This window comes from Lampetra fluviatilis, chromosome 22, assembly GCF_964198595.1.
Source record: "Lampetra fluviatilis chromosome 22, kcLamFluv1.1, whole genome shotgun sequence".
In the NCBI taxonomy this organism is placed as follows: Eukaryota; Metazoa; Chordata; class Hyperoartia; order Petromyzontiformes; family Petromyzontidae; genus Lampetra; species Lampetra fluviatilis.
Window position 1 is genome coordinate 13506368 of NC_136296.1, and position 25114 is coordinate 13531481.

General features: G+C 52.2%; 3 protein-coding genes across 3 annotated transcripts; 2 read left to right on the top strand and 1 right to left on the bottom strand.

Moving 5' to 3' along the window:
• The first annotated feature begins 744 nt into the window (after positions 1-744).
• Positions 745-11669, top strand: PRPF6 (pre-mRNA processing factor 6). The gene is made up of 21 exons (XM_078866561.1): positions 745-892; positions 1719-1881; positions 2381-2499; positions 3784-3862; positions 4504-4683; positions 4866-5006; positions 5107-5201; positions 5684-5840; positions 6237-6399; positions 6518-6636; positions 6918-7136; positions 7719-7841; positions 8021-8142; positions 8516-8654; positions 8791-8910; positions 9164-9340; positions 9577-9710; positions 10296-10387; positions 10571-10685; positions 11020-11146; positions 11267-11669. The coding sequence occupies exons 1-21, from the start codon at positions 795-797 to the stop codon at positions 11417-11419; spliced, it is 2835 nt and encodes a 944-aa protein (XP_078722687.1). The 5' UTR covers positions 745-794; the 3' UTR covers positions 11420-11669.
• Positions 11670-11797: 128 nt separating this feature from the next.
• IQCC (IQ motif containing C) lies at positions 11798-16736 on the bottom strand. The gene is made up of 5 exons (XM_078866632.1): positions 16577-16736; positions 13270-13440; positions 12849-13020; positions 12310-12494; positions 11798-12120 (listed from the first exon to the last, which is right to left on the bottom strand). Exons 1-5 carry the CDS (start codon positions 16694-16696, stop codon positions 12082-12084), a joined length of 687 nt encoding a protein of 228 aa, XP_078722758.1. The 5' UTR covers positions 16697-16736; the 3' UTR covers positions 11798-12081.
• Positions 16737-16939: 203 nt separating this feature from the next.
• On the top strand, positions 16940-24774 carry NSMCE2 (NSE2 SUMO ligase component of SMC5/6 complex). The gene is made up of 7 exons (XM_078866562.1): positions 16940-17042; positions 20432-20622; positions 22004-22110; positions 22276-22420; positions 23096-23181; positions 23754-23860; positions 24305-24774. Exons 2-7 carry the CDS (start codon positions 20487-20489, stop codon positions 24414-24416), a joined length of 693 nt encoding a protein of 230 aa, XP_078722688.1. The 5' UTR covers positions 16940-17042; positions 20432-20486; the 3' UTR covers positions 24417-24774.
• Positions 24775-25114: the final 340 nt, after the last annotated feature.

Here is a 25114-nt window from a genome sequence, read left to right on the forward strand (position 1 = left end):
AGTGTACACAGTGTGTGTACACCATGTGTGTGTGTGTGTACATAGTGTGTGTGTGTACACAGTGTGTGTGACACGTGGTGCTGGCCACCAACTCTCTCGCGTGCCGTGCCGGCCTTCATAGGTCCTCGCTAACAGCACTTGGCCCCCAACAGTCTTGTCAGGCTATACGGGTGATCTTTATCTGTGTACACGTGTGTACACGTCTTGTCTCATGACACCTGTGACAAGCATCGTCTCTGTCTCTGTGGAATCCGCATCTATCTCCTGGATCTCTCTCTCTCTCTGAGCAGGGCGAGTGGGTGCTGCTGCTGCTGCTTGTCGCCACGACACAAATCTTGCCCCGACGGGGACATCTTGGGGAGGCCATCCAGCAGTGGATGTATCGAGGCTCATTATAAGCTCTCAGTGTCTCTCTCTATGCCTTTCCGCGGCTTTGTCTCCCTCTCTCTTCGTTCAACAGAAGCTGCAGGTGCTGGCAGCTGCAGGTGCTGGCAGCTGCAGCGGTTGCTGCCCGCCGCGTGTTTCCCACGTACGGCCTCTCACGAGTCAGTGTTCCCGTTGTGACGTCACCCAGCGCGTGACGCCATCGCGCAAGGCCGCACCTCCAAACGGTCTCTTGGTGACGTCATCACGCACACAACGGCAACACCCTCGTGACATCATCACGCACGCCCTCCGCGGGCCCGCCCCTCATCTCCCCCCTCCCCTTCCGCCCCCCACCCCGAGGAGTCACGTGAGGCGGAGTCAAGGGTCACGCGGCGCGGGGCACTTTGGGAAGAGGACTAGGAGGCATCATGGCGTCCGCAAGCGGCGTGAGCGGCGGTCTCCGCAAGAAGAAGCACTTCCTGGGCATGCCCGCGCCCCTGGGATACGTGCCCGGTCTGGGTCGAGGGTGAGGCGTTCGGGGGGGCTGGGGAGAGGGGCTGGATCGGGTAGGGCGGCTAGGAGATGTTAACTACCTCGCCTGGTCTACAGGAGGTCGTGGGTTCGATCCCGACCCTGACGATGCCTGCTGCTGTCTATTTGGATTTTTCTCCGGGTCCTCCGGTGGTTCCTCTCCACATTTAGAAACATGCGTTTGGAGTATTTGGCTGCAATACATCGCCACATGATAAGCAACTAAGTTGCGCTATTTGTGGCCAGGTCGCTTCGGAAAACTAGCTATATATCTCAGTAGGCCTTACCTGGTGAAGTACAAATACTTATCGTGTGTGAGGGGAGGGGTTGAGTGGTCGCAGTGTGGATATGTGGGCAGATCGAGTTTTTAACTGCGGAGGTACGGGTGTCTGGACTAGATTGGAGTGAGTGTGCATGGTGTGAGTGAGCCGAGGTGAGTTTATGGTTGGGGTGTGTTGGTTTGGGCGAGTAGGAAGATTGCAAGCGGATGAGTGGGTTGAGTGGGTAGAAGATACGTAGGTATGCGTGTTTGGGTAGGGGTCAGTGACGAGATATAAGTTGGGTGGATGGGCGAGTGAATTCGTGCATGGGTGGTTGATTGCTCAGTGAATGAGTGAATCCGTGAATGGTGCATTTGTGCATGGTGAGCGGGTGAAAGTTGGAGAGAATTGGTGAGCGTGTGATTCGTTCAATGCGTGGGTGGATATGTGACTGGGTGAGGTGGGTGTGCAGGTTAGTGTTTTAATGAGTAATTACTCTAGTGTACCGTGGATGTTTTTGATGACCGCCCCCATATTTTGTCAATTCCCCGCCACCTCCAGTGCCACGGGCTTCACGACGCGGTCCGACATCGGTCCGGCTCGCGATGCCAATGACCCCGTGGACGACCGGCACGCGCCACCCGGCAAACGCACGGTCGGTGACCAGATGAAGAAGAGCCAGGAGGACGAGGAGGAGGACCTCAATGACTCCAACTATGACGAGGTGACCGCTCTGGCGTCACGGTGACCACGACTGGGATGTACCTATCGACCCACTACGCGTAGCGCTCGTCAGCTAATAGAACCGAAAACTACGAGTGCTGTTTTGTACACTCAGAAATAGGCACATGCAATGATGCAATCCTACATTGATATTGTTTCATACATGCACACCATAATTTTAGTCCTTTGTCAACCCACTACTGCATGAAGACCTCATGACACTGTGCTTGATATGGAGAAAGTTTGTGCATACTTCATGCCACTCGATGCGGGTTAGTGATGGAGATGCCCAGGACCAGTTTAGATATAATTCACCACTGCTTTTAGCCCTAGTCGGGACTCAAACTTAGATCACTGTGCCGTGGATGAATGATAATATTTCTGAGTGACGCTGGGCACACCACCAGTACCTCGCCGCTTACACAACCATACCTCAATGCTCACATACCCTCGCCTCATCACGCTCACTCCCATGTTTCACCCGTGCTTTTCGTCCGCAGTTCAACGGCTACGCTGGGAGCCTATTCTCGAGCGGTCCCTACGAGAAGGACGATGAGGAGGCAGATGCCATCTATTGTATGGTGGACAAGCGCCTGGACGAGCGGAGGAAGGACCGCCGGTGAGTGGTGCCGGAGAGCCGAGCCCCCAGGCCTCCCACGGGGTTGTCATGGTTTGGCAATGCTACAATGTATCATACGAAGTCCATGGTCATCACATTGTCCGAAACGTCGTTTTTTTTTTATTATCGTTGCATGTTTAAATTTTTTACGTGTTTCATTTCCTGCCAATATATTTATGAAGTATAAACAGCTATTAAAGTTGTAATAAATATCTGTTATGCGTTACATTTGGGCTTTCCGAAACGTTTTTGGGTGAGTTGATGGCACGGTGGATATATAGCACTAGTGTTTCATTGTTTATTTCTTGTGTAACTGACTTGGTCATTGTGTGAGTTTTCTGTCCGTCTGAAACAGCAGAGGTGTAGGGAATTCCAACAAGACCTACATCTCTGCTTTATTGACCTGGTCAAGGCCTATGATACCATCAGTAGCCCTGGGCTCTGGGTAGTTCTTCGTGCTTTCAGAGTCCCTGACCCTCTGCTCACGATCATTAAGGACCTTCATGATGGTGAGCGGGCCCGGATAAAACTACGTGGCCGGGAGTCGGAGCCATTCTCTGTACACCTTGGGGTGCGACAGGGATGTCCTCTGGCTCCCACATTATTTAACATCTATTTTGACCACGTAGTTTGTGAAGCCTTCAATAGCTGATACAATGGGAGGCTGATCGATGCCCGGGTGCGGTCAAGCGATGGCTCCCTATTGCTCAACCATGTTATGTTACGGTAGGCAAGGCTGCGTTGGCTGGGCCATGTAGCCCGCATGCCCAGCCACTGCATACCTAAACAGCTTTTGTTCGGCCGGATCGAGGGGGCGAAACAGGCGCGGCACGGGTTAGAGAAGAGATGGGGTGATGTGGTACAGGAGGATGTGGAGCTGAGTGGACTTGCCAGTGACTTGTACCAGCGGTGTCAAGATCGGGCTCTGTGGAGGAGGCTCGTGAAGGATGCTGCTGGGTAGTTGTAGGCAGTCGCCCTCCAACAACGGAGAGCGGAGGAGCCACGCTCACAACAACGAGCGGAGCGCCAGGTGGCTAAAGCACAGCAAGTGTGCACAGTAGGGGGCACAGGTGGTACATCAGCCAGTCGTCTCAATCAGTCGACCTGTGGCATCTGGGTCTGTCCCGTGACCTGCCACCGGGCGTTCGACACTTCACGTGGCCTCAAGGTGCACATAGCCTGGCACAAGCGTCGTGGTGACGTCACCGCCACTTAGTGGCGAATGGCGGTTGTTGTTGTTGTTGTTGGGGCTGCAAACTGTAAGGGCTGAGCGCTGTGTTACAGAGAGCAGCGAGAGCGGGAGGAGATTGAAAAATACCGTATGGAGCGACCCAAGATCCAGCAGCAGTTCTCTGATCTAAAGGTTCGTCCTCGCCACTGCTGTTGCCCTGAAACATGTTGGGTTATGTTTGTGTGAGAACAAGAGAGAGAAGGTTATAGAAAGCTGATGGAACTAATGGGTCAGAAACAAATGAGATGGCATATAGATAACAAACCATATGGACAAGACAAACAGTAGAAACAGGATAGGCATCACAGACATATTATAAATGAGATCTTACGATAATAATACGGGTTTTCCCCTTTTTTCTGGCAACAAAACTGAAACCTTTTTACAAGGAATCATGTCTACATTAACCACAATATTTGTGCTCAAAATGCAAAAAAACCACTGATAATATATGCATTGTCCTTGAAACTGATTGGTCCACACCAGAGACGGCTTTCTTTTGAGCCTCGTCTCAATTGGTGCTAGACCAAGGTTTCAGAAAAAAGGGGGAAAACCCTATTATTATATTTTGGTACTGGCAAAGGAGGTCTAATGATAGAGATCTTACGATACAGACAAAACAGTACAAGCAAAACAAAGAAGAACCAATTTTAGAACTGAATCGTGACACTTTATCGAATCTTGAGCATGAAGGAAGTGAATCATCGCATGCCCTAGGAACCACGTACATTTCGTCACTGGGTTGTGTTGATTGCTGTGTGCGCGCACCACAGCGCAAACTGGCGGAGGTGTCCGAGGACGAGTGGCTGAGCATACCGGAGGTTGGCGACGCTCGGAACAAGCGGCAGCGCAACCCGCGGCACGACAAACTCACGCCCGTGCCCGACAGTTTCCTCTCCAAACACATGCAGAACGCGTCGGATCAGCACAACAGCGTGGACCCACGTCAGCTGGTACGCATTCACACATGCACTCACACACTCACGGGCCTGTTTCTGCCACACATGGAAGGTTTACACAGTGTACGCATGTGTGTGGATGTATGCGAGTGCGTGCTTGTGGATACACTTGTGTTCATGTGCATGCGTTTGAACGTGGGTGTATGTACACGTGTGTGTGCGTATGCCTTGTGCAGCTGCTGCCTGGTGGAGGCCTCAACACATCCTACCCCGGATCCATGACCCCCAGCGGCCTAATGACCCCAGGAGCCGGGGAGCTGGACATGCGCAAGATCGGCCAGGCCAGAAACACGCTCATGGACATGCGTCTCAGCCAGGTACCCTCCACCGCCACACGACACTTCTTTACCGCCGCGGTGGCGAGCGATTAATTATTTGGGGGGGCGGATGGCGCTGATTGTGTGTGTGCTCCCACAGGTGTCAGACTCTGTGAGTGGACAGACGGTAGTGGACCCCAAGGGTTACCTAACCGATCTCAACTCCATGATCCCTACCTACGGGGGCGACATCAAGTGAGTGTGTGCGCACGTGGTTGTGTGGTTTTTAGTTGAGCGGCGGTGGCGTGGTTGGGGCTGAGCAGTGATTGTGAAAGCCTCCCAGAGAATTCTCTAAACACATTTTACATTGTATGCAACGAACAATGAAGTCCTGCCTCGAATAAACACAGACACAATTGAGGCTACCAAGCTCGGTCACATTCAGGAAGCTGCACTATTTTGGACACTTGGCTGGGATGGATGGTTACTACATAGGACGGTGATGGAGGAAGCACTCGAGGGAGGAAGACCACGGTGTGAGTGGACGTCAGATACCAAACACTGGACGGGATCGAAGCAGTGACAAAGAGACATGGAGAGAGACGCTGTATGGGAAGGAAACTGTCTGGCCCCAATAGACTAAAAGGCCAAGGGATGAGAAGGAGAGGAGGTGGTTGTGTAGTTGTGTTTGCGGTGGTGAGGTCTCACCCGCGCCCGTTCTGCGCACTCTATCCTAGTGACATCAAAAAGGCACGCCTGCTGCTCAAGTCGGTGCGTGAGACAAACCCCCACCACCCGCCCGCGTGGATCGCCTCGGCGCGACTCGAGGAGGTCACGGGCAAGGTGCAGGTGGCCCGCAACATCATCATGAAGGCCACCGAGATGTGTCCTAAGGTGAGTTCCCCCCATCCCTCATGACTCCCTTTCTCGGTGAATGTTGTCCGAGTCGCTGCTAGACTGAAGAAGGTGGCACGTAACTCGTAGTAGTCACAGCCGTAGCAAGACATATACAGGATACGGTGTGCTGGGTATAGAAATACTGGATCGTCGACCCCAGACAGACCTGGTTGAAATTAATCCCTGCTCAATCCCCATGCAGCCCAAGCCTTCGCATCTTCACGTAACCCCATCCCACCCTTTGCTGTGACTGCCGTCTCAGGGACCCTCTGTGTGGAATCCCCTTGTTTTGCCTCACTTCGCTGTTTGGCCGAAGCCTCTCATAATTATTCCGCGTGTGCATGCCGTCATGCCTGCATGCGAGCGCTCGCGTTTGTGGTTTTTCTCCCGTAGAGCGAGGACGTGTGGCTGGAGGCCGCGCGCCTGCAGCCCGGCGACTCGGCCAAGGCGGTTGTGGCCAACGCCGTGAGGCACCTTCCGCAGTCGGTGCGCACTTGGATCCGTGCCGCCGACCTCGAGACCGATCTCAAGGCCAAGAAGCGAGTCCTGCGCAAAGGCAAGCGGCGCCTCCGCCACGCAGCCGTGGAGCCACTTGGCCGCCCCAGGCGGTCTCGACCGCGCCAACGCAGGGCGCTGCAATTAATCGCCCGCGTGCGTCTCTCCCTTTCCTGCAGCCCTAGAGCAGGTGCCCAACTCGGTGCGGCTGTGGAAGGCGGCTGTGGAACTCGAGGAGCCTGACGATGCGCGAATCCTGCTGAGCCGTGCCGTCGAGTGCTGCCCCACCAGCGTGGAGGTGAGGGCCTGCAACTACACCTACCACACGTTAATGTTTTTCATTTTACTTGTTCAATCTTAAGCTTCTAATTCACAAGAACAATGACCACATTCAGCATAATACGCTTGATTGTAGAGATGGACGTCCCCACAAACTGATGTGCATAAAAAATCTTTCGAGTCAACTCTTGATTTTCTGGGGAAACCGGAGGGTTTGGATGACCCGGATGAAATAAACCCAGCCATCGAGCTTCTACGAATCGTACTGACGAGTGTCTGTGTGTGCGGGCGCGTGCGCAGCTGTGGCTAGCGCTGGCGCGGCTCGAGTCGTACGAGAACGCACGTAAGGTGCTGAACAAGGCTCGCGAGAACATCCCCACCGACCGGCACATCTGGATTACGGCCGCCAAGCTGGAGGAGGCCAACGGCAACACGGCCATGGTGGAGAAGATTGTGGACCGCGCAATCACCTCGCTGCGTGCCAATGGTGTCGAGATAAATCGCGAGCACTGGATCCAGGTGAGGGAGAGGCCCGTGACAGGATGCCGGGCCTGGGTCTTGGATGGTGGTGGGAGTCAGGGTGAGCTCGGTAGCACAGTGTGGTTGGCATGGGCCCGGTGCAAACAATGAAGCGAGGCTTTCCCCTCTCTCCGCCCATCTCCATGGTGTTGGTCGAGGCGTCTTGCCACGTGAGCGGGTTTAAGTGATGCCCACTCAGAAATCGCAACCGCCTGACTGGATGATGTGACATTGGCGCTACCCCTCCTGAGTTCCAACAATCTGCCACCACCATGTGCAAATGCCTACGTCGCCTGCATTGCCTCAAGCCGGTGCTGCCAATTGTCTCCTTGTCGTAGCCTGGTGCCTCTGCTCCTCCAGCCCGTGGGACCTGGTGCAGTTGCACCGTCTGCGCACCGGATAGCTACGTCACTGGGTGGGAATAGAGGGAACATGGGATCAGACCTGGGGTGCGAGTCATCAAGAGGGTGTTTGGGGTTTGCCTAGCGAGTCGGCGAGTGGGCCGTAGTCGGGCTGTTGTGCCTTGTGTGCGTGTTTAACTGCGGCTGCTCGTGTACGTGCCGGCGGCATGTGGCGATGCAGGATGCGGAGGAGTGCGATAAGGCCGGCAGCGTGACCACGTGCCAAGCGGTGATCCGAGCCGTCATCGGCATTGGAGTGGAGGAGGAGGATCGCAAACACACGTGGATGGAGGATGCGGACAGCGTGAGAACCGCAGGACACACACCGCACTCACCACACTCCGCCCACATCGTATACACTGTACAAACGGCATACACCACTCACTGAACATACCACATTTGCCGTGCACACTTCACACCACACACCGTGCACACACGTGCACACCTCTGACCAGCATGCCACTGTGTGCGCGTGCCCCTTAGTGTGTGTCACACGGGGCGTGTGAGTGCGCGCGGGCCATCTACGCGTTCGCGCTGCAGGTGTTCCCCAGCAAGAAAAGTGTGTGGCTGCGAGCCGCCTACTTCGAGAAGAACCACGGCACCCGGTGAGGGAGCATAGGGTCGCCCACGGTCAACGCCCGGACCCCAAAATATATCCCGAGTGTGACAACACTGCCCCTTCATATTACTCAAATTTGAACACTAACTCCAACCTCTAGCCCGAGAGCCTCAACACCGACCCTCTCTACAGTCTTAACACGAACTCCAGTCTGAACCCCAAACCATAACTATATCCCGATCATGACCGTAACCATCTCGTTATACTGTCGCAACTCTAAGCTGAATAACCAAAACGGTAACTCACGCCATCACTTGCCGTACCTGAAGTGTAAAACGACAGTGGCCAGCACATCATACTTTAAGCTAACCCGTACCTCTCCTCCTGCCCCGTGACCCCGTGGTGGCCTGGCTGTGCAGGGAGTCTCTGGAGGCCCTACTGCAGCGCGCCGTCGCTCACTGCCCCAAGGCCGAGGTCCTATGGCTCATGGGCGCCAAATCCAAGTGGATGGCCGGAGACGTCCCCGCAGCCCGCAGCATCCTGGCGCTTGCCTTCCAGGTGCTCACCCAGTGCACCCGACCACAAAGCCAACATCGCTCGCAAACACACGCTCACAGCGTGTGGCGGCTGAGCACTCGCCGATGGCTGCGTGTCTGAGTGGTGGTTAATCGGTGATTGTGCGGTTGTTCCTCAGGCAAACCCCAACAGTGAGGAGATCTGGCTGGCTGCCGTGAAGCTTGAGTCTGAGAACAATGAGGACGAGCGAGCGCGACGACTGCTCGCCAAGGCTCGGAGTAGCGCTCCTACTGCCCGGGTACGCTCCTAACCAACACGCCCCCACAAACCCCACCCTGGCCTGACCCGGCCAACGCTAGCCTGACTCCAGCCTATAACACAGGGGTCATAGCATCTCAGTATTGGCAGCATTGACTGTATGGACCTCTTGACCTTGTGTGACACTGTGTTGTATGCTGGGCACCATGTTATACTCGCCTGTGTAACACTCAACGTTGTGCTATGTGACACTTTCTTTTGTGGTGCGACGCTGTGACATCACGGACGTTTAGGTGTTCATGAAATCGGTGAAGCTGGAGTGGGTTCTGGGCGAGATCCCACGAGCGAAGGAGCTGTCTGAGGAGGCGTTGCGCCACTATGAGGATTTCCCCAAGCTGTGGATGATGAAGGGGCAGATTGAGGAGCAGCTGCAGCTCAACGACAAGGCTCGCGATGCCTACAGCCAGGGGGTGTGTACAGACACACACACACACGTGGTTGCACAGGCACACAGATGCACACACAAGGACACACCTATTCGCACAAGCATATGCACTCACATGAGCAGACACACAACCTTGCATGCACAATGACACATACGATCACAGGCACTTAAACATGGACACGGAAACACAGACAGCTGTGCATGCACCCACAGTGCGCCCGGGGAGCTAGTTGAGCGCGCGTGTCGCCCCTGCCCACGCAGCTCAAGAAGTGCCCCCACTCGGTAGCGCTGTGGCTGCTGCTGTCGCGGCTGGAGGAGCACGTGGGGCAGCTGACGCGAGCGCGCGCCATCCTGGAGAAGGCACGGCTCAAGAACCCACAGAATCCCGAGCTGTGGTACGCTGACACCTGTGTGACAATCTTCGTGTGATACTGTGACACTTTGGGGAGCAGTAGTGCAGCTGTTAACACGATCCACTACGAACCGGGCTACCCGAGTTTGAATCCCGCTCACGGCCAACACCAGTGACGATTATCTGAATTAGTCCTGGGCCTCCCCTAAGTCGACTCAGCCTCCAATGAGTACCTGGTGTGTTGTGTAAACATCACCACTGGGGAGACAAAGGTGGCCAAGCATGGTGCCGGCCTTCATAGCTGCTCGCACTTGCCCCAACACCCTGTTAAGGCTATGCAAGGGGTTTTTGTGAGAATGTGACACCTATTGGCTCAAGCGCCTGCTGAACCCTGACCTCTGGCACCATTGATCGCTATCCACGGCTTTCCCACCACAACAATGGACATTGCAGACCTCAATCCATATCCTCCCTGTCCATGTAATCATACCCCTACTTTTATCACCGTGACCCTAGTCATACTCTTACCCTCTATGCTCCTCTAACTCAACTCATACCCTATGTGGCCCTATAACTGTCTTTCTCACCATACCCTTGTCATAATGCCCCCTTTCCATGTCTGTGCCAGGCTGGAGTCTGTCCGGCTCGAGTACCGCGCGGGACTGAAGAACATTGCCAGCACACTCATGGCCAAGGCCATGCAGGAGTGCCCCAGCTCGGGTGGGTGTCACATGGGGGGGGGGGCTGGTGCTGCGTGTGGCCACGTCCCCATGTGTCTCTCTGTGAATGTGTCCTCATCGCTCCTTGTCCATGTGTGACAGACCTGTCCCCCCCATCTGTGTTCTTATGCGTGTGCTCTTGAGTCCCTGTGTTCCCATCTCATGTCTCCTTGTCCCCCATCAGGAATCCTCTGGGCTGAAGCGATTTTCCTGGAGGCACGGCCACAGCGCAAGACAAAGAGCGTGGACGCCCTCAAGAAGTGCGAGCACGACCCCCATGTGCTGCTCGCAGTCGCCAAGTGAGTAGTGTGGCGACGGTGTGGTGAGTGTGGGGTGCAAGTGATGATGGCAGTAAGAAGAGTGTTGGTACTGGCGATTGGAGTGCTGGTGGTGCAGTGATTTTAAAGGTCCGACGATGGGAATGACAGACGATGGTGGTAGGGGTGCTGATGGTGAGGGGGTTTGATAGGGTGCAGTGATGTTAATGGCAGTAGCGGTAGAGGTCGTAGTGGTGTGGTTTGTGAGGCTAAGGAACGTCTCTACCCGTGACGCTGTCTAGTGCACACCTGTGAATGAGCTCGAGGCCACAGGTGGAGGATAACGCACACCCCCACCTGCCGATCCCTGCCCTAGGCTGTTCTGGAGTGAGCGGAAGATCTCCAAAGCTCGCGAGTGGTTCCATCGGACGGTGAAGATCGACCCCGACCTGGGTGATGCCTGGGCAGTCTTCTACAAGTTTGAGCTGCAGCACGGGAGCAAGGTGAGGGGTGCAGGTGCTCACACCGTGCATGCTGTCTCCTATGGGGCCCACATGGTGCGGGTTGTGGTTACTACGGTGTGGTTTGTCTTGAAGTTCTTTCTACATCTCTCGCTATTGCAGGAGCAACAGGAGGACGTGCGCAAGCGGTGCGAGAATGCAGAGCCACGGCACGGCGAGCTGTGGTGCGCAGTATCGAAAGACATCCTGCACTGGCGCAAGAAAACCGGCGAGATCTTGGCGCAGGTCGCCTCCAGCATCAAGAACACGTTCTGAGAGTGGTGGCACCAGCCATAGCTCAACACCGGCGCTTGTCACCACCACCAGGCACAGCAACGCCAGAGGATGACTGCTTCTGAATGCAGTGGTGTGGGTCGCTCCATCCATCCGCTTCTAGTGATGTACACAAGTGGTCCTTCGTTTGTCTCCTCATGACCCCTGCCCCACTGTGACTTTCCCAAGTGGGGCTACCCAGTTTAGCCCAACTACCCTGAATGTCATTTTGAAATAAAACAGTTTTTTGTAATTTCCAGCTTCCCTTGTACTGCGACGGAACCCAGCAAGGAGACCCACAGCATTTGTAGGCTGTCACCCCCTGAGAATGCAGTGATGTCATTCCAACACCATCAATAGAGCATTCCTAAAGTCAGTTCATTTACAAAGCTCACATGTTTTTATTTGATCCAAGACAGCTCAAACAAGTGTTGCATGTAAACACGTATTTACAACAAATTGACAAAAATAATAATTTAGTACTTTTTTCAACCTAGATAATAGCCTTCTCGTGCCCTGTTGGTAATGAGGGTTATTCCACCATACTTCACCACGGTGGGGATTTTGCTGCAGTGCCTCCCACCACATCCGACATGACAAGTTCCACTGTAGAGGACGAGGCGTGGTGGTGTGAAGGGCGACTTCTGCAAGAGGATCCACACGAATCACCTGGGCCGTGCCACGTGACCCCGCAAGGTCAGGTACTACAAGGGTGGCACAGGGTTAGGAGTTGAGTTTGGAATTGTGTGCTGGCAAAAGGTTGTGGAGAAATGAGAGGTGTGGTGACAAGCAGTAACATGGAGCGAGAGTCTGGGGTTTGTAGAGATTGATTGCGGCGTGAGGTCGCGTGTGGGGTTAGAATGGCCAGGTAGGAATGAGACCACACGACTCACGTTCTTGCGGCTGGCGATTGCTTGCTGCAACCAGAGTAGCTCCATGGCCAAGCTGGATCGAAGTTCTTGCAGATTCTCTAAGGACGTGGGCTCCTCCAGTGAGGGGGGCTTCCCCAACATGTTGACCTCCACTGGTGGAGGTTTCTGGAGAAGAGGGAGCCCCTCCGACCCAGGGGCAACACCTGCTGTCCAAATCACATGGACACATTTAGCTGCCCTGAGCCCATGTCCCGCCATCATCACCATCACCTCATGGCTCAAGAAACACCCAACTCGGTGAACTTATGGACCACAGCCCAGATGCAGCACATGACTTCATTTGGTACAGCCTGCCACTCAAGCGGTGGCCTTTCAAAGATAAATACCCATCAAAGCATCTTGGCCACACGTTTGAGCTGCTAAAGGGGGGAAACTGGCAATAACATTCATAGAGTTCAGTAAATTATATCACTGCATGGCCACTCTTGCAGTGACTGCTGTGTAATGTGTTACCAGCCAAAAGTCAGATTTAGCCTTAAGACTTTCCATTCCTGGCCGACCTGGATCCCCCGTGCCCGGAGGCTCCTCCTCGGGGCCCCTCGGCGTGAGCAGGGGGCTTCCTTGGGCTTGGGGCTCCATCCCCTGGGCTCCCTCCCCAAGCTCCAGGTCTGCATTCTCCACTTTGTGACCTCTCGGGAGCCGGGTGGCGTCACGCTCCGGGACATCTCCAGGCTGCACGAGTCAGGGCAACACCGATCGGTGATGACACGTGCGTTGCGAGCAAACGAGTAGACAGATGTGTGGGCGAGCGAGGGAATGCATGTGGCAATGAGTCGGGCAAGTCACCGTGCGGGTTACTAAGTTAGCGAGTGGAGTGAATGGATAACGGTGCGCGAACGAATGGCTTGGTGGGAAACTTGTTGAATGAGTAACTGGAAGAGTGTGTGCGCATGTGTACACGGGTTGATGAGAGAGTCTGACCGCGTGGGGCGCTGCTGGATCTGCGTCTCCACTACGGAACTGGGGCCGGGCCACGAGGCCCTCGACCCAGCTGAGCCCAGCCAGGCCGCCTTGCACCTCGCTCACCACGCGCTCATAGTCCCCTCGTAGTGCACGCAGGCGCGCCCGCAGCAAGAAACCCCGGGCAGCAGCCTGGGGGACATTGGGGCAGGAGAACAAATACTCAGTCTACTCGACTTTTACCGTGACCCAGTCTCAAGAGATATAGGTTTCCCTTCGCTTTATGCGGTAGATGCATTCCAAAACAAGATGCAAAAAGCGTAAAACGAAGCTACATTTAGACATGTTCAAAAACCTCTAATGCAACCCTACCAATGCGCACTTTTACCACTCGATAAATGTTAAGCAGGAAATGCAAACAATAAACACTCAAGAGAGCACAATACATTACAGTTATAAAAATAAATACAATTGAAAACAATTCGAATGCTCACTCGAGTATACAAATTGAGAGTGAGACGCTAGTGTACTCACCAACACAAGTAAATATGCAAGCACAAGTGGTGGTGGGCGTGGTTGGTAGTCTAGATGGTGCCAGGGTCGTCTGGGTCAGACTCGACATCCACAGGCAGGGTGATATCCAGCGGCGAATTCACATGAATGAGGCCGTCATCACCAGCCAGCAGCAATGGAGAGGCGGTGGAGGTGCTGCAGGTTGGTGCAGTATCGATGGCAGAGGTGGAAGGGCCAGCAGGATCGATGGTAGAGGTGGAAGGGGTGGCAAAGCGTAGCCTTAAGAACTGAAACATGGTGCACTGCTTCGCTCGCTGTTTCTGTGCATACACCTCCTTGTATGGAGCAACTATCGAGTTCAAAGCACGTTTGAACTGTAGGCTCCTCTCTAGGCTAGGGTCCATATCCATGGCAGTTTGAGCAAGAGCATCAGCCTGAGATAAAAAATATGTCAACCTCTTCGAAGTCATGTCCTTGACATTGAGGACCACCTCTTGCTCCTCTTCTTCATCAGCCGCTGCCATTGACATCAAGTCATCAACAGTCAATTCCTCATTGTAGGAATCGAGGAGCTCCAAGACGTCTTCTTCCCGCATGTCAGCGAAGCCTTCCCCTCCTAATTCCCGTCCAAGGTCGACAACATCTTGCACAGCTGTTGACATTTCGGGGAAGCCCTTGAAGTAAATCACACACTCTTTCCAAATGGCATTCCAAGCACAATTCATGGTAGATTGCTTCACTTCATCCCATGATGATTTAATATTGTTTATGGCATCCCTAATATTGTAAGCCTTCCAGCAGTCACGAACTGTAGGCTTGTCGGGCCCGTCAGTACCCTCGAGCAGTTGGGAGATGGTCCGCCTCAAGTAGTAGGTCTTAAACGTGCATACAACCCCCCCCTGATCCAGAGGCTGGAGCAGCGACGCCGTGTTGGGGGGAAGTAACAAGACCCTCACATTGGGGTTGATGCTTGCCAGGTGTTTCGGGTAACCCGGCGCATCGTCAAGGATGAGCAACACTTTAAAAGCAAGATTCTCCTTCCTGCAATACCGCTCCGTCTCCACCAAAAAGTGTTGAGTGAACCAGTCCTCCAGAATTTGTCCCGTCATCCATGCCATCTTGTTTGCAGTCCAGTGTACCGGCAACGTGTTTCTGCTCAGCCCTTTCAATGCACGCGGGTTGAGGTAGCGATTGACCAGCAGCGGCTTGCACTTGAAATCTCCCGCAGCATTGCCGCATAACAGGAGAGTCAGCCTGTCCTTTGAGGATTTTAAACCGGGTGTACCCTCATCTTCTTTGTGTAAGTAGGTCCGAGGTGGCATGCGTTTCCAGAAAAGCCCGGTTTCGTTGGCATTAAACACTTGCTTTGGACTGTAGCCTCCAGCAGCTGCGATGGCGTGCAGCTCCTCAGGAAACTTCGCAGCAGCTTCAGGATCTGCACTTGCAGATTCCCCGGTGACTTTGATACTGTGCAAATTTTGCCGATTAATAAACTTGTCGAACCAGCCCTTACTCGCCAAGAACGACTCTTGCGAGCCACCTTCCTGCTCGTGCTGCAGGCGCTCGTACAGCTGCATGGCCTTGGCGCGCGTCGCGGAAGAGGAAATGTGAATTTTCTTCTGGTACTGGTCTTCCACCCACACCACCAACATCTTCTCCATCTTCTCCAACAATGGATTTCTTACTCTGGTCGTCTTCTTGGCAGACAGCGGTGTAGAATGCATCACAGAGCTCCTGATTTTGGCGGAATTCTTATTGATGGCGCGTATGGTCGACTCGCCCAGGTTGAACGCACGACCGAGCGCGGCCGGTCCCTCGCCGGCTTCCGCACGCCGCAAAATCTCCAACTTCACTTCAAGCGTCAACGCGGTCCTTTTCCGCTTCATTGCTGGTCCAGGCAGAGAGCTCGTAGGCCGTTTAGCAGCCATAACAAGACCGACACTGGCATAGATAACTGTGCGCAATCACTACGAGAGTGCAGTTTCCCGCTCGCTTTATGCGGTAGTTGCGTTGCAAGAAAATGGCGCACAGATCGAGGCGGCAGGAGACCGCTACCTGCCGCACACCGCCACCCACACCGCCGCACACACACCGCCACCCACCCACACCGCCGCACACACGCCGCCACCCACACACCGATGCCTGCCGCACACCGCCACCCACACACACAACAGCAGCAGCAGAGGTCTCGTCTCACTCCCGCGAAGTGAATTCAAACCGCATATATCACATGTTGGGTACAAGAAAATGTTCGCCGCATGTACAAACAAATCGCACGAACGGAACCCGCATAAAGCGAGGGGACCCGGGGGGGCAGCAGCAGCACGAGACGACAACGACGCGTACAGTCACCCAACCCACAATGCACCGCACCAGCTGCCCGCTCGGGGCGCGTACAGTGCACACAACGCGCTGTCCCCACGTCCGGCGGCTGCGCGAGTGAATTCAAACCGCATATAGCGAATTTGTTTTTGTTATAAATGTTAGCCGCGAAATGGGGCAAACGGAGCCCGCATAAAGAGAGGAAAACATGTCCATAGCCTTACACAGATTGCCCCCCATACACCCACGTGGCGGTTGTTGGGAGAGCAGGGAGTCATGTGACCATACTTCACCACGCTGGTAAGTGCGTGTTTGGTGTACAGTACGATAGGTTTTTTTTCCCGCAGTGCACTCTGCTGCTGCCAGGCGCGTAGCCCTCGCGCCCACGCCCTGTCCCATCTCAACCCAGCCGAGCTCGTAGCCCCATCCCAGACGCTATCCACGCTCAAGTCTGCTGAGCTCGGCAGGTGTTTAGGTGAAGGGGTAGCACTACCTGCAGCTTCACCACGAGTCGCACCCTCCTGTCACGGTTCTCCATTGCGGCGGTAACAACGACCACAACAGTGGCACAAACATAAACACCACTAACAGGCGACACAACTCCTGCAACCATCAAACATGCGGAGCGCTCCAGCGCGCCACGCAACGCAGATTCCGCGCCGAAAGCGAGGGGGCAGCCCGCGAGGCTGGGTTTTATAGTGGGAGGAGCTCGCGATAGGCGGGGCTAACGAGCCGCGAGTCACTGATTGGACAAGACCCAGCTACTGGGCGTAGCTCAGTTGTGCGATACGCTGATTGGTCTAGGCCTAGAAAAGGCGTGGCAATCGTGATGGGCGTGGCCTCTATTGCCCCGCCCCTCCCGCGCCATACCGGATGTGAGGTCATCAACACGGCAGGCGACTTCAGGCGACGATTCGTGGCGGGAAACCCGGGGCCGCCTCGGCTGCTTCACCACTCGGGCAAGTGGCGCCGCTCTCGGCATCGTCTTCGTTCCAGCAGTTTTTTATGTGTTCCTCAGTGACACTGTCACGTGCGGCGGCGGCGGGAACATGTAACACGCGACGCGTCTGGCCATGGTCCTGGATATGCGCTATTCCTCAAAGAGCGGGCATTGTCCGAAACGTCGCCTGTAATATATATTTTCCCGTTTCATGGCCAGTGTTATTGACGAATGTGTTGAGTGTCTTTTGTGTACACTTCACGCATGATGGTGACGGCTTAAAGACACCTTTAATTCTATCACGGAATTGCAAGACTATCTTTAGAATCGATTCACTTGCACAACAGCCATAACGGTACTAAAACTTTCCACGTATAACATAACTCCTGTACACGACAAGACTGACGACAACATTGACTTGTATTCATTTCCACTGCAGCGACGAAGCCCTGTGCACCATTCATAATATCCTGGAGCAATTTGCATTCATTACGATAGAACTTTGCAACATTTCTCAACATCGCAATACAAAATTGCATTGCAATCTTACTCAAACAATTTGTTTTAAACGCGCACATGGTACGATAAGTGTAAAATGGCCTCTTATTGCATTATACTCTTGGGTTTTATCGGTAAACTCCACATTCAGAACAGGACCCTGCGGGGTGGGCTGGTAGGAATAATACTAATACCGGTACAGGGATATCGACCGCACACACGCGCACACGCACATACGCGCACACACGCACATACACGTACACACGCGCACACACACACACCGCACACGCACATACACGTACACACACATGCACGCACGCACACGTAATGAAGTTGTGTTGCTACGCTTCCAGTTCGCAGTGAATAACGATCCGAAGCCCAATAGCGCCCATTCATCACGCCGCTCGAGTGGGCCGGACACGCACGCACACACACGCACACAGTCACACATATATACACACACGCACGCACACACAGACACGCACACACACGCGCATACACACGCACGCACGCAAACACACACGCACGCACGCAAACACACGCACGCACGCACACAGTCACACATATACACACGCACACACAGACACGCACACACACGCGCATACACACGCACGCACGCAAACACACACGCACGCAAACACACACGCACGCAAACACACACGCACACACACACGCGCATACACACACACACATACACGCACGCGCACACACGCGCACACACACACACGCACCTCTCACCTGCAAGGCAGCGGTCGCCGCTTCTCCTCCCACATCTCTCGTCGCGGCAGCTGTAACGATGGTGCAAGTTTGTTTTTATCATCAATTCCTCCTCCACCCCTCCCCGCCACTGTTCACCCACCAGAATAAATGAGTTCGCCCATAGTCAGTCGATCAAAAAGTTTCGCCGTGAGGCGCCGGAAGCGACGGCCATCTTGTTTAATTCACAGATCGCAGGGGGAGCGGGCGGCCATCTTGTCGGACAAACGGACGCGGACGGACGGACGATATAATCTATTGGTGGTCTGGTCCACTTCGTTCCTACCAGTATAAGGCCCTCCCCCTTAACTAGTATATAAGAGCTTGTCTCTTGGATTATTTTTTTCTTCACTTGAGACAGTAAATCTAGCCGTGACGGTTCCACCTGATGACGGAGACTTGTGTTGCCTCCGAAACGTCGTGATTTATTATTTTATTTCTATTATAATTTCTAAAATTTAATTATTTATTTCCCCTTCAAGTTCATTTATTAGGTATAGCCCTGTGAGCCATTCGGCTCTTGAATCGGGTGCAACCGCAACAAACAAAAAACAAAAACATGAACAAAAAGCATCTTAAAGTGAATATGTGACTGAGTGCAAACAGAAACTCCAAGAAAAGACAGCAAAATATTGCAGAAAAAACACCGTACACCAACGCTGTGTGCAAAAATCCCAGTGGGATGCAAGTCAAACAACCAACAACAACCACAAGACAACTTAGATTAAGGCCATCAGTCTAACTCTGTACTACAACAAACAAACATGGCTAAACCAATACACTTTTCGAAATCACCAAAATAAAACCATGAAAGCAATGAAACAGTGATCATAGGAACTGTGACGGAATTTTCACAATAAATGGCATGAACAACATGTACTACCAAAACCCTGCAGCCATAGCTGGCTGCATGAGTCACTCCACAACAGCAGGAGCATCAATTGGAGTATTATAATTTTTCAATGCACCTTAAAAATCAGCACACTAAATCAAAACACAGGTCGTACTTTGTAGCGATCATCCGGAGCAAAACATTTTATTTTAGACCACTGAATAGCACTGGCAGCTAGGGGTGTACAACTCCTCTAGAGCAGTTTGAGTGAAGATCTCATAGGTAGTGACTCAAGTTTCAATTTATTTGCAACAGCATTCCAGACCCTGGGGGCATCAATAGCAAAGGCCCTTCCTCCAGTATATGTACGGCAATAGGGAATATTAAGCTGATAAATTAGTGTAGACCTTAGGTCAAATTTGTTCTTTGAAACAGAGAGGAGATCCAGCAGGTAATCTGCGGATTTTTTTGTAAGTACATCATGAATAAATAAGATCTGGTGCACAAGCCGTCGAACATTCATAGATGTTAAGTTTGACCCAATGTAGAGATCACAGTGGTGAGTCCTTAATGGGCAGTTCAATGCAAATCTTAAGGCCGAGTGATACATTGAGTCAAGTTCAGTACAGTACTTGGGGCTGATTTATACACGATGTCACAGTAATCAAGTAGAGGCAGTATGGTAGCTTTTATCAATTCCAAACGGAACATAGGGGGGAAGCAGTGCTTGTGTCGATATAGAAAACCAATTTAAATTTTTGTCTTTTTCCCAATATAATCAATGTGATCTTCAAAATTCAGTTTTGAATCCAGGATGACCCCAAGATACGTATAGATCTTGACTTGTTCTATTTGATCATTATTTAAGGAATGTAATTGGGGGGAAAATAACTTCCCGCTTTAGTCCTGGTGAGAAGCATAGCACCTTGGTTTTGGCAGGATTTAGGACTAGTTTAAGAGCAACTAGCTGATGTTGTAGTTTGTTGAAATCACTCTGGAGCTTAGCAATCACGTCATCCGGAGAGCGGCCAGCAGTAATCAGTACCGTGTCATCTGCAAAAAGATTTACCCTGGAATAATCCAGTTCAGTGCCCAAGTCATTTACATAAAGAGAGAACAAGAGGGGACCGAGAATGGAACCCTGTGGAACCTCTTTTGTTATCTTAACACTGTTTGACCTCCAACCATCTGTGAATACAGTTTGGGTGCTAGAAAAGAGGTAATTTTTTAACCATTTTACCGTGACTTTACCGAAAAAACCTAAGAGTATGAATCCTTGCAGTCACGAAAGCTTCAAATCTTATTGCATCAATTAATCGCAGGCGCAAGAGCAGCAGCGTCAGTCGGAGGAGGAGGAGGAAGAGACGCTCCTCCGCCATGGCCCCTCGACGCGCCACCGCGGCGCAGCGAATGGCCGAGAGCGCGGCCGCCATGCTGCGGGAGACGCGCGGCTTGGTGGACCACGGCGTGGAGCGCGCCGTGGCGGTGGCGCTCGACATGGCCAAGCTCGGCGGTGCTCGCACGCGCGCATCACCCCCCCCCGCCACCCCTCCTCCTCCCTCCCCCATCGCTTCCACTCTCACTCCGTTTAACGCGTGGTCGGCGTTCGCGACCAGTACCATCCATAAGAGGTGTTTTTGGGTTAGATATAAATGTGTCGTTAGACCCGCCACCACCCGACACAGCCATTTGGTAAGGTTTGTCACGTGAACAGAACGTGCCAATTCGTTACTGGAGCAGCACAGCAGTGTGTTGGGAGAGAAAATCCACAATATTTACAATCCGAGTACGACGTTTCGCCATTAGGCGGATAGTCAGATTTGTGGACAAATCTTCCTGTTAAGTTCCTTAATTAGAAGGATAAATATGATAATGTCATATTCTTTGGATCTTTCGGTAAAGTCACGTAGATAGGTTCAAAGAAAAAAAACTACGACGTTTTGATCACAACACAAGCGGTCGTCATCAGGAAAAGGGGGTTCGCCTCTTTGAACCTATCATCGTGACTTTACCGAAAGAACCAAATAATATGAATTCCTGCAGTCACGAAAGCGTTAAGTCAAGATAATAATGTCACTTATGAGACCTTCACGTGCGAAGAGGGGAATTAGTTAATGCATATAAATTGCAATGGAAATCCATTGCCGGTATGGTTATTCATATGGTAATCAACGTACATTATGTATGCATACTCTTAGGTTTTTTCGGTAAAGTCACGTAGGTAAAAAAAAAATTATAATAGAAATAATAATAGAAGTAAAATAATAAATCACGACGTTTCGGAGGCAACACAAGTCTCCGTCATCAGGTGGGGCCGTCACAGCTAAATTTACTGTATCAAGTGAGGAAAAATCCAAGAGACAAGCCCTTAAATACAAGTTAAGGGGGGAGGGGCTTATCTGAATGTGGTTGCCGGGGAGTGGCAACCACATTTTACCTACGTGACTTTACCGAAAAAAAACCTAAGAGTATGAATCCTTGCAGTCACGAAAGCTTCAAATCTAGAATTATGCATGTACATTGCTCTTGTACCCTCACCCTACTTCATACTCTACCCCTCTCACTAACCACACCACATACCCTACCACTCTCGCAGTGAAACACACCTGTACCACTGTCATTCCACCCTACCCCAGAAACCTACCCCAAATACTCCATCACCTACCACCCTTATCACTACCCGTCTAACTGCCAGTTCGCCTTCCAGTTTAAGCGGTAGGAATCAGATTGTATTCAGACACAACCCAAGAAGGAGAACCGGCAGTGATTTTTTTTCTCCAGAGGTCGTAATCTCTAGGCTTTTGCAGAGCATGTTTATTTTCAGACGTACACACATGCTGCTCTAGTGCTGCTCTCTGCGTTTCTGTGGTGAACTGTGCTGCTGATGTGAGCAGGTGACGAGGCCATCATCGAGCAGATCCAGAACACGCTGTGTCAGCTTCTCACCGTTGACAAACATCTTCACAGCTTCCTCTCGGCTGTCAACGACGCGAAGCAGCAGGTGAGCAGGGCACGGACACAGCTCCCTCTCCTCCCCTCGTCAATCCCTACACCCCTTCCCCTCGACTCTCTTTTACGCTCCTTCGTCACCTGTCCCCTTCCTCGCCCTCTCTTGTCATTGTCCTCTCTCTCCCTCGCGTGACACAGTCTCTGCTCTCCCTGACAGCACGAGCAGGCGACGAGTGACCCCGCGGAGGACCTTAGCAAGCTGCTTGCAGCACGCATGGAGACTACGGATTCCACTTTCGAGCCTCGCCAGGACCAGCGGTTCCTTAACTTTCAGCGGCACATCGCAGACTTTAAACAGCAGGGTGCGTGTGTCCGAGTGGAGTGTCAGTGTAGTGGTTAGCGTACTGCACGTGATCCTGGTTGCAGACCACATCAGTGGCAAATATTTGAACCAGTCCTGGGCCTCTCCTACGGCAACTCGGCCTTACAATGAAAGTCTGGTGTGGTGTGTAAAAATGAGCACTCGGGATTCAAAGGCAGCCAATTATGGTGCTGGCCACACCGTCCCCTAGTACGTCACGCCAAACTTTGTAGGTGCTTACTAACAGCACCTTGCCCAACAGCCTGTGTAAGCTATACTTGGGCATTTCAGATCTCGTGGGGTCTCATCTGGCATTTTGCTCTGGACCTTAAAACATCTTTCAGCGACTGACTGAGAATTGCCTATCATTCACTGCACCCATAGGGGTCGCTTGGGAGGTCTCACAACGCTTGGAGTCACCTCATTAATGCATCATTCACTCATCACCTCACCCAGCAGTCGCAATACCCAAGCATCACAGTACTCAGGTGTCACTCACCAGTCACCTCACCCAAGCGTCACTATACCCAGGTGTCACTCACTCATCACCTCACCCAAGCGTCACTATACCCAGGCATAACCCATCACCTCACCCAGGCATCGCTCATCGTGCCCAGCCCTCCCTCATGCAATCCGTGCGTCGTTTATGTAAGTTGCTGGTGCTGCTGTGTTACAGTGGAAGGGAACGGCGCGGAGGGAGAGATGCAGGAGGATGTGGTGTTCTCCCAGGCGCAGCAGACCCTCACATGCCCCTTAACAACGGTATGAGCAATACAAGGACAGGGTGTGGTCAGCCTCGACGGTACCGTGCTGGTGGCTGCTCGTGCATGGAGCAGGTAGTGGTGGTTGCTCATTAGGGGTTCATGGGGCCTGGCTCCGAGAAAAAACAACACCTTTTGTGAACTGCCTATTATGTCACATTTTTCACTCCATCAAGTACAGGCAGCTGCTCATAATCGGAACAAAAGCTGCTTTACTAGCTCCTTGTAATCTCCTGTGAGTGATTGTGCAAGTGTATTATTGCCATAGGTCCTGTCCCTGCCACCTGCTGTGCAGCAGTTACAACAAGATTTACGCATTCCTACAGCAAGTAGGGGACACCCGCGCTTCGGTGTCTTTCTGGGCAATAGAGGGACATCGCAACTTTGAACGCTCGCTTTGCTGCACATGCCTTTATCAGTAACGATACTCAAATACGTCAGGAATAAATGAGCTCTCCTCCCGGGCCTTCGTGCCCCATCAATATTATCCATCTGCCACCACTGCAAGGAGGGGGAGAAGGGAACTGGTGCTGATCTTGTCCCACCCGTCCGTCGTACGTTCTGCATTTTCAGGTGATGATGCGACGGCCGATGAGAAATAAGAAGTGCCAACACAGCTACGAAGAGTCGGCCATCAAGGCGTTCATCAACAAGCAGCGCAAGAAGAAACGGCCGATCAAGTAAGTCCTTTCCCACTTTTCCACTGCACAGCCGAGCTCCGCCAAGGCCACGCTGAGCCACCTCGGAGCAACCATGTCACCGATGTTACATGCTAAGAATGAACCAGTAATCACTGATGCAAGGTATAATGAAGATTAGAAATCCCATTCCTTACTCTGCTTGACCCCCGAGCCAGATTCATTCCACTGGCACGTGAGCCATGCCAACGTTGGATATGGGCGGTTTTCCACTTGCAAATGTTTGTTTACTAAGTTGTAACCAAACTATGATGCACTTTGCCTCACAAGCAGAGCCAGGGGCCAGTAATAATACTATTGGAACTTTGATCATTGCATTGTTTCATAAATATAAGATATTTAAATAAGTAACAAAATGACCAACGGTAAAATCGGCTGCATCTTGACCTTATTAACCCTTGTGTGCGCATGGTGTGCTGGGCACAGGTGCCCTGTCGTGGGCTGTGATAATGTGGACATTCATGAGGAAGACCTGGAGTTTGACCCAGTGCTATTTTGCGAAATTGAGAGCCGGCGCCGTGAGGAAACCAGCTCGTGATGGAATCAGCGGCCCCCTTGTCGTGGAAATTGCCTTTCACTCCGCAGGGATGAGTTCTACATTTAAAATCTCAGTAGAGGGATGATGCAGCCCAGAGGTTTGAATTTGCCACTTGTTGCAGAAGTTTGCAGTTTGAATCCGTCTGGCTGCCCTGGTTAACACTGTGGGCACATCCATAAAATACATTCCATCTGCTTCACAATTACTGTAATGTTAAAGATCCCAGGATATCATTCGAAGAAGAGGTCATGTGTCCGTGTCATGGACCAAATTTGAAAAATCCCATTGAAAATGTCTTAAATCGGAGAACAGAAATTGTTGCCCCGTGTTGTGTAAACCTGGCAGGACCTTCCTAATAAAGAGCTTTCAGACTCATTGATGCTTTCCTGTGTGTTAGTAAACAGGTGTATTAATGATAATGCAATTTTTCATCCTTTTTGGTATTTTATGATACATTTAATATTGATGTGACGTGATAATATAACGTGATATTATGATAACAAAAGTAATGTCAACCGGTACCAAGTGACACTACTTATAGTGGAAAAAGTACAGAACTAATGCAATGAGGGACATCATTTCACATGTCCTTTCCTGTGACCTCATACTACCACATAAATCTGAAACTGTATTTGAATGCAAACACGGGAAAGATGTCCCTCCCTATCTTATCGATTCTATCGTTCGTGTAGATGACG